General features: G+C 47.6%; 1 protein-coding gene across 1 annotated transcript in view; it reads right to left on the minus strand.

Moving 5' to 3' along the window:
* Positions 1 to 13,303, minus strand: part of SEC24A (SEC24 homolog A, COPII coat complex component) — a 321,040-nt gene that overhangs the window by 123,722 nt on the left and 184,015 nt on the right. Inside the window, 1 exon segment of the mRNA XM_040344770.1 lies at positions 8,261 to 8,363. Within this exon segment, the coding sequence (XP_040200704.1) occupies positions 8,261 to 8,363 (103 nt within the window).

Consider the following 13,303-nt stretch of genomic DNA (forward strand, 5'->3'; position numbering starts at 1 on the left):
ATAACCACCCGGCGTTTTAGCAGGTCTTGAACTGCCCCAAATAGGGCTTCCCGACGAGTCGGTTGTAGCTGGAGGTTGGAGGGAAAAAAAAATCTGTTTGGTGGGCAAGATAGAAATTCTATCTTGTACCCTGAAGACACTACTTCGCAAACTCACCGTTCGGGGACCTGAGATGTCCACCGGGTCGCAAATTCGCGAAGACGTCCCCCCACCCGAGAGATGGGTGGGGGCAAACCTTCATGCGGACGGAGCTTTGTCTGCAGGTTTGCAAAACCAGGGACGTCTGTCCCTGAGCAGGCGCTTTATCGGCCTGAGGTCTTTTACCTGCCGCACTAGGCGGACAAAATAAAATATGCTTGTGTGCGGTAAAGAAGGGCCCTTGCCTACGGCGTGGCTCCTTCCCCTTTTTGGACTGTGGGAGCAGTGTGCTCTTACCTCCAGTAGCATCTTTAATTATGTCATCCAGGGAAGCTCCAAAAAGTCTGTCGCCCTTAAAGGGCAAATCCATCAGGGCTTTCTTGGAAGATTGGTCGGCGGACCAAATCTTTAACCAAAGTAGATGGCGTAACACCACTGTCCAAGGCTGATTCGCAAACAAATTTTAGGCCTTGTTCAGTTGTTTAGTTGTTCAGCTAGGGTTACCTTGTTCGAGGAAGCCTGACGTGCTTGTAACCCATTGAGCAGCATCTTTGCCCATTCCGTGAGTGTCAGACACCAGGGCCCCAACTATGGTTGGGCATACCACCGAACCAACTACCGTGTACAGGTTGCGGGTGATCGCCTCAGCCTTCTTGTCCGCAGGGTCTTTGAAGGCGGGAGCCCCCTTCACCGGTATGGTGGTTAGCTTGTTTAATCTGCACACAGGAGGGTCCACTTTCGGGGGAGAGGTCCATCTTTTCAAGAAACTCTCTTCAAGAAGGTAGCGCACTGCCAGATTTTTAGGGACTGAAAAAACCTTCTGTGGTTTACCCAAATCCTTGTATAAAAGTTTGTCTAAATAAGACACAAAGGAAACACCTTAGCAGTGCGGGTTGCCTTACGGAATCCAAAAGGGACCGGCGCGTCTGCTGCTTCTGCAGACCCCTCTATTTTTTGAGTATCGCGCACTGCGGTGATAAGGTCACTTACTAGAGCCCTATCGCGTGCTGACCTGGGTCCGAAGTTGTCCTCACTGTCTGGGCGATCTTGGTCTGCATCCTCAGATACCTCAGAGCCAGGGTCATGAGCACTAGCTAGACTCAGCTCCGCATCCGCGTTGTCCCCAGAAGACGGCGGGGGCAGGGGGCACTTTCTAGCCCCCGTTCTCCCACGCGCTGCTTCCACTTTGGCCAAAGGCATCTAGGATTGCCGACATAGTGTCCACCGATACATGGGATGCAGGGGCATCAATTGCCAGCTCGGGTTTCTCGGGGGGAAAAGTGTCTGCTTCTAACGCCATGCTGTCTACACACCTGACGCAGGGACTCCCAAACAAGTAACCCACAACTCTGGCTGCAGAGACAAGGGGTTCCCCCCCAGAGGACTCACCACCCAGGAACCGTAGTAGATGGTTTAGCTAGCAGAGCTGCTTCCTGCAGAGTGTGTCTGTCGATCTGTGCTCTCCAAAGCTGGGATCGAAGGCTGTTTGTAGGGCTGCGATTGTCAATCTTTCAGACTGCTCAGTCAGCAGCGTGTATCTGTTCATCTGCTGTTTTTAAATGGTCTGATCCATGGTAAAATGGCCATCGATCTGACACTAGAGGCCAACAGGGCAGAAAACCACAGTGCAGCAGAGTAATGCAGCAGTCAGTACACATCAACCGAAATCACCAGGAAAATGGCCGCCGAGCATCGCTAGAGGCCAATACAGATGTGGCTACTAGAACATGGCCGCCAGTGCAAGTAAAGAAATACAGCATGGACACACCAAACATGGCCACCGAAAGCATGGAGCAGGACACACAGGTAAGCAGAATCTCTTATGCAGCTTTATACACTGATTTAGTAACTTATGGTTCCCCAAGTGAAGCTCCCCAGAGGAACCCCTGCTCAGCAGCTAGCTCAGTGTCTAAGGAGGAGGGAAGGGAGGGAGGAGGGAAGGGAGGGAGGAGGGAAGGGAGGGAGGGGAGAAGGGGGATAAGGCCCTTTACTCACCTCTCCAGGGATGCCCAGCTTTGTCTTCCTGCCGAAGCAAGGGATTACTACTTACCCTTCCTAAGGGTTGAGCTGGAAGCATCCTAGACAGACCATCTCCCGCATGGTAACGGGGGTGACTGTCGGCTGGCTGCTGCGACTCGGCCCTATAGACCGGTCATATGCGTGCCTTGGAGCGTCTAGCCCACCAGCCACCCATAGAGCGACGGGTATGTCGTGGACGACCCAGTGTGTAACTATGGTCAGCACACGCTCGATGGCCGAAACTGGGGGGGACGGGGACTACAAGGATCTGGGATCCAGCCTGTCGCCCAGTCAGCAGTTGATCAAAGATCACAGGAAAAAACTAAAAATTACAAAATAAAACCAAAAATCCAAAGTAGATTTGAAATAAAACCTCCAGACCTATGGGCCCGAAGGGAGCCATGTCTTCTCCTTAACTAGGCAGAAAAAAACTGAACTGCTTGGTGCAGGCTGAGGGGATATAGCCAGTAGGACCGCACCCTGGGCGGGGCTGTTCAGCTTTGAGGTTGTTAACACTTTCTGCCTAGTCACTCCTAAAGGAAGGCCAATTCCCACTTTGTCAAGATTAAGGCTGTGTCGGTCCATGAACGAAAGACAAAAGTCAAGTTAGGCTTACCGGTAACTTGTTTTCCATGAGTCTTTCAGGACAGCACCTTGAGAGCGTGGCTCCACCCACTTGACAGGAAACACACCTCCACCAAACTTCTTAATAGGGAGGCTCCTTCCACTTATCAGTAGTAGTAGAGAAACCTCCGGCCCAAGCTGGAACACATATTCAGAGTATGGTTAGTCACAGCATAATTATTCAAAACATTAAGGGCGGGGTTTGCTGCTGTCCTGAAAGACTCATGGAAAACAAGTTACCGGTAAGCCTAACTTGACTTTTCCCTTATCGTCTTTCAGGACAGCACCTTGAGAGGATAACAGAGACTTACCCTCTTAGGGAGGGACCCCAGCCTGCAAGACCTTTCTGCCAAAAGCCTAATCGCTTGCTGACAGAAGATCCAGTATATAATGACGGACAAACGTAAGGTAACTTGACCACGTAGCCGCCTTGCAGATCTGAACTGGGGTGGCACCAGCTATTTCTGCCCATGTAGTGGCCTGAGCTCTAGTAGAGTGTGCTTTAATTCCCAATGGGAGAGATAGCCCTGCTTGGGAGTAGGCTTCCAGAATAGCGGTTTTTAGCCATCTAGCAATTGACCCTTTAGATGCTTGGTGGCCCTTCTTTTTCCCTGAAAACAGTATGAACAAGGAGTCGGAGAATCAAAAATCCTTGGTCACTTCAAGGTAATGTAGTAAGGTTATTCTTACATCCAACATGTGAAATTGGCGTTCCTTCTCCCCTGATGGATTAGAGCAGAAGGTTGGAATGATAATTTCCTGCGCCCTATTGAGGGCTGACGCCACTTTTGGTAGAAAAGCTGGGTCAGTCTTTAGTACAACCTTGTCCGTATAGACAGATAGGAAGGGTTCCTTTATCGACAGGGCATGTAGTTTCGCAGATTCTTCTGGCTGTCGTAACTGCCACCAAGAACACCGTCTTGAGAGTAAGGTACTTCAGAGAAACGTCTTGTAACGGTTCTTTAGATAATGACTGAAGAACTACTGATAAATCCCAACTGGGGAAGTGTCGCACGGGAGCTGGTCTAGACCTAGAAAGTGCCCTGAAATATCTTGCCACTAAAGGCTCTGAAGATATAGGCTTTTCCAGAAAGACTCCTAATGCAGCCATCTGCACTTTTAGTGTACTGATTGACAGACATTTTTCTGCTCCATTCTAAAGGAATTCCAAAACTGACACTAGATTTTTCACCACTCTATTAGACGAGTGACACCAGGAGTTGTATACCTTCCAGTATTTAGCATAGATCTTCCTGGTAACCAGTTTTCTACTGGAAAGTAAGGTAGCCACAAGTGGTCGAGACAGACCTTTTCGTCTCAATAACTGCCCCTCAGATACCACGCCGTTAGGCTTAGACAGGCCACCTCCGGATGGCATATCGGATCTTGCAGAAGCAAGTCCTGCCGGAGCGGCAGCCGCCAAGGCGGCCTGACTGCCATTCGAAGAATGGTGGTAAACCAGGCTCTTTTTGGCCAGAATGGAGTAATTAGAATTACTTCCACCTTCTCCTTCTGGATCTTCCTCAGTACCAACGGGATTAGTTGAAACGGAGGGAAGGCGTAAGCCAGCTGGTATTTCCAAGGCTGTATTAACGCATCTGTTCCTTGGGAACTGTCGTTTCTGTGAAAAGAGAAAAAAAAACAGGAAGTTGCGTATTTTCTTCTGACGCAAATAGGTCCATTTGTGGTTGGCCCCAGGCACGGGTGATCAACATGAAGACTTCCGGATTTAGGGTCCATTCTGCTTCCTGAATCCGTTTTCTGCTTAGAAAATCTGCCACTATGTTCAAAGTGCCTTTGAGGTGGACCGCTGATAAAAACAGCAAGTGATTTTCTGCCCATTTAAGGATGGTTAAGGCGAGAAGCTGAAGTGACCTGCTTCTTGTGCCTCCTTGCCTGTTTAAGTAGGCTATGGTAGTGGCATTGTCCGAGAAGACTTGAACATGGGCACCTTGAAGGTCTGCGGAGAAGGCATCCAAAGCTAAGGCTACTGCCCTTAGTTCTCTCCAATTGGAGGACTTTTCTGCTTCTGACTGGGACCAAACCCCTTGAGCATAGTTTTGACCCAGGTGTGCCCCCATCCCCATAGGCTGGCGTCTGTTGTTACCACTCTTTCTATTGGGAATGACCATAACAGGCCTGCTGAAAGGTTTGCCAGATTTCTCCACCACCACAGCGACCGTTTTACCCTGGTGGGGATTTTCACCTTTTCCTCCAGAGATTCTGTCCTGTGATCCCAAATTTTCAGAAGGAAACTCTGAAGCGGTCTGAAGTGAAGCCTTGCCCACTGCACCGCTGGCATAGATGAGGTAAGGGTTCCCAGAGCTGACATTACTTGTCTGATTGATAGCTCTTGGTTTGTCTGTAAGGAGGCTACAACCCTTAGCAGCTTTAGTTTGTCTTCTGGGAGAAAAACTTTTTGCTCCACTGAGCTTATATGATACCCCAGAAATTGTGCTTCTTGGGTTGGATTGAAATTTGATTTCTCCATATTTATGATCCAGCCCAATGCTTCTAGATGACTGCGAGCTCTCTCGAGATCCTCCAACAATTTCTCCCTGGAGGGGGCAAAGAAGAGCAGGTCGTTCAGGTATGGAATTACCGCTACCCCCTGTAAGCGAAGGGGGGCTAGGGCTTCTGCCATGACCTTTGTAAATATTATCGGAGCCGAGGAAAGGCCAAAGGGTAGGGCTTTGAATTGGAGATGCACAACCTCTTTTCCCATGTTTACCGTCAACCTTAGAAATTTTGGGGATTAGGGGGCTATGGGGATATGCAAATAGGCATCTCGCAGGTCGATTGATGCCATAAAGTAATCCTTTGTCAAAAGATTTTTGACCGTGAAGATTTGAGTCCATACAGAATTTTTTGTATAGGACCCATCTGTTCAATGGCTTCAGGTTGAGCATGAGTCTGAAACTTCCGGACGGCTTTTTTACCATAAATACATGGGAATAAAACCCTTGATAAAGCTCCCCCTCTGGTACTAGAGTTACAACCCCTTGGTTCATCAGATCCTTCAAAAGGTTCTTCATTGCTAGGGATTAGACTATATCTCTTGGTAGATTTGTCAATAGATACCTCTGGGGGAGGGTCTGAGAACTCTATTCTGTAACCTTGAGACAGCATAGAGAGAATATAGTGATTCTCTAATGCTTGCCCAAGAAGGGAGAAAGCGCTGAAGTCTTCCCCCTACCTGCAAACGGTTGTCATTGCGTTTTGCTGGTTGCCGCAGGAGGATGGAAAAGGACATTACTTTTGCCTTTTCTCTTTCCTGACCAAGGACAAAAAAAAATAAAAAATTCTGCCTGACTGATTTTTCTTTTTGACAGGGAAAGATTTTTTCTTGTCTGCAGTCCTGTCAAGCACTGCATCTAAATCTGGCCCAAACAATAAATCCCCCTGAAAAGGTACTCCACAGTTTGTTTTTAGATGCTGTGTCCCCTGGCCAGGTCTTTAACCACCGCGCCCTCCTAACTGAATTAGTAAGGGCCGCGGACCTTGCTGTCATTCTGATAGATTCTGCAGATGCATCCGAGACATAGGCTACAGCAGCTGACAGGGTTGAAAAGGAGTCTAGGATTTCTTGCTTTGGCGATTCAGCCATTATATGAGCCTTAAGCTGAGTCCACCAATACTCCATGTTTCTGGAGACGCAAGTAGTCGCCATTGCTGGCTTAAGGTTGCCCATGATGGATTGCCAAGCCCTTTTTAACTGCTGATCCATCTTCTTATCCATGGGGTCTTTCAGAATCCCCATGTCCTCAAATGCTAGATCAGAAGATTTTGAGACTTGAAAAAAGGCTGCATCAAGTTTTGGAACTTTATTCCATGGAGCTGCTGGGTCTCCATCAAAAGGAAACCTTTTGAGTGCTTTAGCAAAGAAAGGTTTATTTTCAGGATCAGTCCATTCCTTCTTGATTGCCTGTCAATAACTGAATTGACTGGGAAGGTACGCAACTTGGGCTCACCGAGTCCTGCATACATCCTGTCATGTAAAGATAATTCTTTACGCTCCTCCTCTAATCCCAAAGTTGCATGGACAGCTTTTAGGAGGGCATCAACTTGTTCCAAAGACAATTTATATTTTGAAGACATTTTCCAGCTCGTCTTCCTCCTCTTCTGATTCCTGGGAATGTGAGGAGGAAGGACCTTCCTGGTTCAGAGGACTCTCTTCTGCCTCTACTGCAGGAACTAACAGTGAGTCTTGTGAGGATTGTGAGGTAGAAGGTTGTCTCACGGATGGTTTCGTGAGTGAGGATTTAAATTACTTAATTGTAGCATCCAACTCTTTAACAGATGCAATTATGTCGCTGCAAGCGGTAGACGCTTCCTCTTTCACTAATAGGTCAATACATGACTGACAACGTTTTTCTCCAGCCTTCGGAAAGTTTGGACTTGCATGAAGGGCATTTCTTTTTATTTCCAGGTTCAGAGCCTTTGGCCTGATAAGAAAAAAAGAAGAAAAAACAAACCATCCATATGAGTCAGCCTGAAACCCATCAAGATGCTCACCACAGGTGCACAGTGAGAGATCCTTAAACACTCATGTGCCCAAACAGGCCCCCGCCACCAGGGGGGAAAAAAACACACCCCCCTAAGGTAGAAGAGAGCTAGAGAGACCCCAAAGTAAATAAGGGTAGAACCTCAGTCTACCCCTTACCTGGGTCTTGCTGGTGCCAGTGCCTGTTCCACTCGCTGCGGATCCTGCGTTCATGCTGAGGCAGCAGCGTGATGCTGGTGGCGAAATGCCGGTTCCGGACTCCACTAGTGCCGCTGCACTGGACCAGAACCAGCTAATAAGGCACCAGACCTGTTCTTCCCTCCTCCCTCAGCGCTTCCTGTGGAAATGACATCTATGCCCTGCGCCTGCTCGTAGGATACCGCCCCTTCCGGGGGAAATAGCCTGGCTGACCTTCCCCAAGATGGCGGCGGCGTTTGGCTGCTTGAAAAAAAAAAATCTCCGCGCCTGTAGCTTGCCAAGAAGCAGTATCCCTGAGCAGTCCTGATTCATTGAGCACCGATGAGGGAGAAGGAGCCCATGCACGAGGCACTCTCTAACCAGTGAATGGGAGGACCAGACTCTCCGAGGTAAGAAAAAACAGGTGGAGTAGGGAGACTAAAAAACTCTCCAAGGAGACCTCCTAACCCCCACATGTGTTCCCGCAGGAGGAAACAAAAAACTGATAAGTGGAAGGAGCCTCCCTTTTAAGAAGTTTGGTGGAGGTGTGTTTCCTGTCAAGTGGGTGGAGCCACGCTCTCAAGGTGCTGTCCTGAAAGACGATAATGGAAATAATGCATTAATTCCATTTTGGAATAAGGCTGTAACATAATAAAATGTGGAAAAAAAAGTGCTGTGAATACTTTCCAGATGCACTGTATCTCCTTATAACCAGCACTGGCTGAAGTAAAAATAAAAAGCAACATATTACATTTCAATAGTAAAGCAATTGTGCGACCAGGTTTGAAAGTTTCATACCGATAAATCTTTGAACGGGTGCAGCAGGAGCCCTAGTGGAAGCTTGGCTTTGTTTAGCAGAGTCTGAGTTTGAGGGATGTTGGTCAAGGTACAGCGAAATAACCTGCAAAGCACATAAACATTGATCAGGTAACACATAGCAGTATTTAAAAGAGATTTATGTGAATGTATTTTCTTTTTTTTTATCATACTTACCTAGGTGAATGCAAGATCAGTCCAAAGCTTGCTCCAAGTCTGACAACTGAGCGATCAAACACCACTGATTGCTCAGTTCTCAGAACGCCCTGAGCAGAGAGCTGGCGACTGTCAGTGATCAGGCGTGCAATGTCAGGCTTCTGCGGACAAACCCAGCAGCTTTCATCTCATACCTCTATACAAGCTGTCAATTTGAAAACTGTAGGGCTTGTGAAGGAACTACAAGGGCATTCATCAACGTCTTCATAGGGTCATTCAGAACTACAACCCGTCTGCAATGGCGGCTGACAGTACTTGTATTTCATTCACAGGAAACAGTGGCCTCACAAACTCACCAGCACAAACTCACCAGCACTTCAAAGTTTAACTAGATTGCAGGATCGGTGTGCAGTCCTGAACACAGACAGTGAGCTTTGGAAAGCACACCTTCCTTCCACATTTCCCGAATTTAGTGGCAGGGTCCTATAGCATATCCTGTCTGTTGACTGTCCAGGGGGTAGAGGACCCCACAGCGAGTGATCTTTTCTTCCTGGCAGAAAAAGGGAGGAACTCATTATGGGGACCATTACATGAAGGAAGGGGGGGGGGGGGATGTGGATGGAATTCCTGCAGGGACAAAACAACATCCAGAACTTCTTGTACGAATAAGTTCAGAGGCAGAGAGAAGGAACACAAGGGGAGACCATACTAAAAACAAGGGGGAAAAGACCACTAAACATAATGGGGATGCCAGGAAAAGGCACTATGATGGATATAAAAGGGCCACCAGTGCTGCAAGCAGGGTCCAGAGCTACTGGAAGGCACTGAAAATATAGGTCCTTACTAATTGTGACGGTTGTGGAAGATATCCCTGTCAAACATTCCCTTCTTCCCATAAAGAAAATCACCCAGTATTCCACACATGAGCCAAGCTTACTGCTGGAACAAGAGACACTTTAATGGTACATCACCTAGCTTATATGTAGTTAAACTGTTACAAGGCTCCCATACAGATTATAGGCAGACACTTTGGAGCCGACCCTGTAGACACATTTCTTAAGGGTAAACACAGGTCTTCACACACACACACACACACACAATAGATCAATTACCCTTTAAAATAGAGAGCTGGCTGGAGATGGGACATTAACATTTCAACAGTCTGTTATGCAGAGGAATGAGTCACACATGAAATCACCTTTTACCTCTAACACACACAGCATTAAACTAGCAGGGAGAATTAAACTGAAGCATATAGGCAAAGAGTCCTTCACAATGGCCCCCCTTTTTCTCCCTGCTCTGGCAACTCGGTTGGACCTTTCCTGGTCCAGTAGGGTTGACGGGTTCAGAGCTTTTAGTCCGAGGATAACTCCGTTTGGCGTGACAATCCATCGGCATTCCCGTTTTGCTTGCCTGGGCGATAATGAATCGTAAAGTGATAGGGCTGTAAGGCCAAGCTCCAGCGCAGCTAACGGGTGTTGTCCCCTAAAATCCGGTTAAGCCACACCAAGGGGTTGTGATCGGTGATGAGTGAAAGCCCGGCCATAAAGGTAAGGTGTGAGCTTTTTGAGTGCCCATACCAAGGCCAAACACTCTTTCAATGGTGGCGTAACTGACCTCCCTTGGCAACTGCTTCCGACTCAGGTATGCCACTGGGTCGTCAGATCACACGCCGGTCAGTCCCCAAGTCCTTGTGCGATCTGCAGAGTCAGCAGAAGTCAGTGTGAAGACGGCGGATGGGTCTGTGCGCCGCCGTCTAGGTGTCCCGCTATGGGAGGGGGCAGGTTATGGCTCTGAAGTGACAATCACAGGAGATTCATAAAAAGAAAAATGTATATTTGTTGAAATGCTGTAGCACTGGTGCTCAGAGTCCAGGGGGGGGTTGGATCAGTGCCCCATAGGGTCAGCCACCCCCTAAGGGGTTCTTCAGGACTTAGCTCCTGGGGATCCCAAGCCGAGTCTACACAATGGGCTGCTGCTGGTGGGCGGTACCCAGGTTGAGACCAATTTGACCTGGTGTTGTCGTTCATGGGGCAATTCTGCTTGAAGTGACCCAGCTGTTTGCACCGGAAGCAGCGTTGTTCGCTGTCCTCCTGGCGTGGATAGCGAGGGATAGATGTCACCGGTCTGTTAGGAGGTTTGTATCTAGCGGCTGGTGGGTGTGAGGGCGCCGTTGGTCGTGGAGGTTGTACCCGTGGTGTGACCTGGTTCATCTTGCGAGTATCCGCATATTCATCCGCCAACTTAGCGGCCTCTGGTAGAGTCATGGGCCTGCGATCTCTCACCCAGTCTTTGACATCCGTCTGGATGTGATTGTAAAATTGCTCCAGGAGCATTAGTTGCAAAATGTCCTCTGCGGTGGTGGCCTGGCTTTTTTTAACCCAGTTAGAGGCCGACAGAGATAACTGGCATGCCCATTCCACGTAAGAGTCTTTCGTGGTTTTGCGTGAGTCCCTGAACTTCTGTCGGTGGGACTCTGGGGTTACTGCATAACGAGCCAGGAGCACTTCTTTAACCCTGGCGTAGCTATGGATCTCCTGCACGGTCCGGAAAGCATCAGAAGCTTTGCCTGACAGTTTTCCTGACAATATTGAAACCCACTCTCCTCTAGCTATTCGGTGCATGTTACATTGTCGCTCAAAATCTGCCAGGTAGTTATCAATTTCACAGTCTTTTTCATCAAAAGCTTTAAAAGCGCTAAACGGAATCTTCCTTGTGTCTGCTGTGCTGTACTCACTGTTTGGAGAATGTGCGGCTGCTTGTTGGACTGCTGCCAGTTTTAACTGTAGCTCTGCGTCTCTTATTTGTTTAGCCTCCTGTAGCTCTGCGTCTCTTATTTGTTTAGCCTCCTTCGCTAACAGGTCCATCACTTTCAGCACCACATCCGCCGTTGGGTTCGGACCGAACCATGCTAGCTTCTCTCTCATTACTTTGTTGGCTGGTGATTCTTCTTCCTGAATCACTGGTGTCTCCATCTCTTGTACTGCTGGCATTGCTGCAACCAAGTTCTCCTGGTCTAGCTCCATTAATTCTGCTATGATGACCCGCTTGGTTTTGTTGCTAGCAATCCTTCCACGAACTTCCAGTAGTTCTTCCAGTGTCTGCTTGGAATCCGGGTGTAAAGGAGAGTAGAAGGGAAAATCCCGCTGCTGCCAACCAGTTGTGACGGTTGTGGAAGATATCCCCGTCAAACATTCCCTTCTTCCCATAAACAAAATCACCCAGTATTCCACGAGGAGGAATATTCCTGGGATCGCCCAATAATCCACACATGAGCTAAGCTTACTGCTGGAACAAGAGACACTTTAATGGTACAACACCTAGCTTATATGTAGTTACAAACTGTTACAATGACAATCTCCGCCCCCCCCCCTCACACAGTGGGGGCTCCCATACAGATTATAGGCAGACACTTTGGAGCCGACCCTGTAGACACATTTCTTAAGGGTAAACACAGGTCTTCTTCACACACACAATAGATCAATTACCCTTTAAAATAGAGAGCTGGCTGGAGATGGGACATTAACATTTCAACAGTCTGTTATGCAGAGGAATGAGTCACACATGAAATCACCTTTTACCTCTAACACACACAGCATTAAACTAGCAGGGAGAATTAAACTGAAGCATATAGGCAAAAAGTCCTTCACACTAATGAAGGGAACAGTAAAGACCAATCCCCACAGAACTTCAAGGAGGTTCCTCAGAAGGGGAATAGGCATGAAAAGAGTCAAGCAATGGGCGCAACCCCATGAAAAGAAAAAGGCCTCCCCTATGGGAAGGAATGCGATACCAAGTGGGATACCATTCTTAAGAATAGGCTTATACCAGAGCAGGATCAGAGATCCCAGGGAACCTATACAAACCTAGGAAGGTGAGCGAGGAGGTTCACGAATAGAAAAGTGAAGAAGGGCAACTGAAAGAAGTGCCTGACTCAAGGGTCTAGGATGAAAGCTACAAGCGAAGGCCTGACACGCAAATGTGGGTCGCCAGAGGTGACCCACATTGTGGGTAATGGATTAAAAATAGAGGTGGGCCATGTGGCGCTTCAAGAGCAGGAGTGGGATGGCGCTTCCTCTTGGCTGTGATAGTTGGAGAAACAGTGAAGAGCACACGTGCAACACTCCACCTAGTAGATGACATTAGTGCTCGATCCCATTAAAGCGGTAGTAAACCCAAAGCCAAATATATTCTATATTGCAGCTTACTAATGATCCAATGTGGTGGCTGCATTACTTTTCTTTGATCTTTGTTTCACATTAATCTGGCCAGTAACACCACCTGTATTAGTGCCTCCACTCTGGATGAAGGAGCACAGGGGCACCCTTTGGACAGAAGCATAGTCAGTCTAGGGGAAGGGGTGTGTTAGATGCAATAACAGATACACTAAAATTGAAGCCAAGCTGCAGTTGATACTGCAGTTGATACTGCCTGTGTAACTGTAACTGCCTGTGTAACTGCAGTAACAGTTTTATTCCTCTTGGGATAGAGCTTTTACTCTATCCCAAGAGGAACAAATAAAACCTGACCTGAGCACGTGTCAATGGTAAAGAAAGCTTGCTGTTGAGCTTGTTAGGTTTAAAAAAAAAAAAAAAATAGACCTGATGGCAGGATCACCAAGTGAAGATAAAGCAAAGAAAGTCTAAAAAATAAAACGAATGCAGCCATCACATTTAAGAATAGGTTAGCTGCAGAATAATAAAATGTTCAATACTGCTTTAAAAAAAAAAAAACAAACAAACAAACAAACAAACAAACAAACAAACAAACACACACACAGCAAGACAAAGGCATAATGAGCTAATATACTAGCTCATTACTTATTACTTACCTGGACAGTTAAGTGTTCTTATTAAAAGTCAGCAGCTA

Source organism: Rana temporaria, chromosome 3 (assembly GCF_905171775.1).
Source record: "Rana temporaria chromosome 3, aRanTem1.1, whole genome shotgun sequence".
In the NCBI taxonomy this organism is placed as follows: domain Eukaryota; kingdom Metazoa; phylum Chordata; class Amphibia; order Anura; family Ranidae; genus Rana; species Rana temporaria.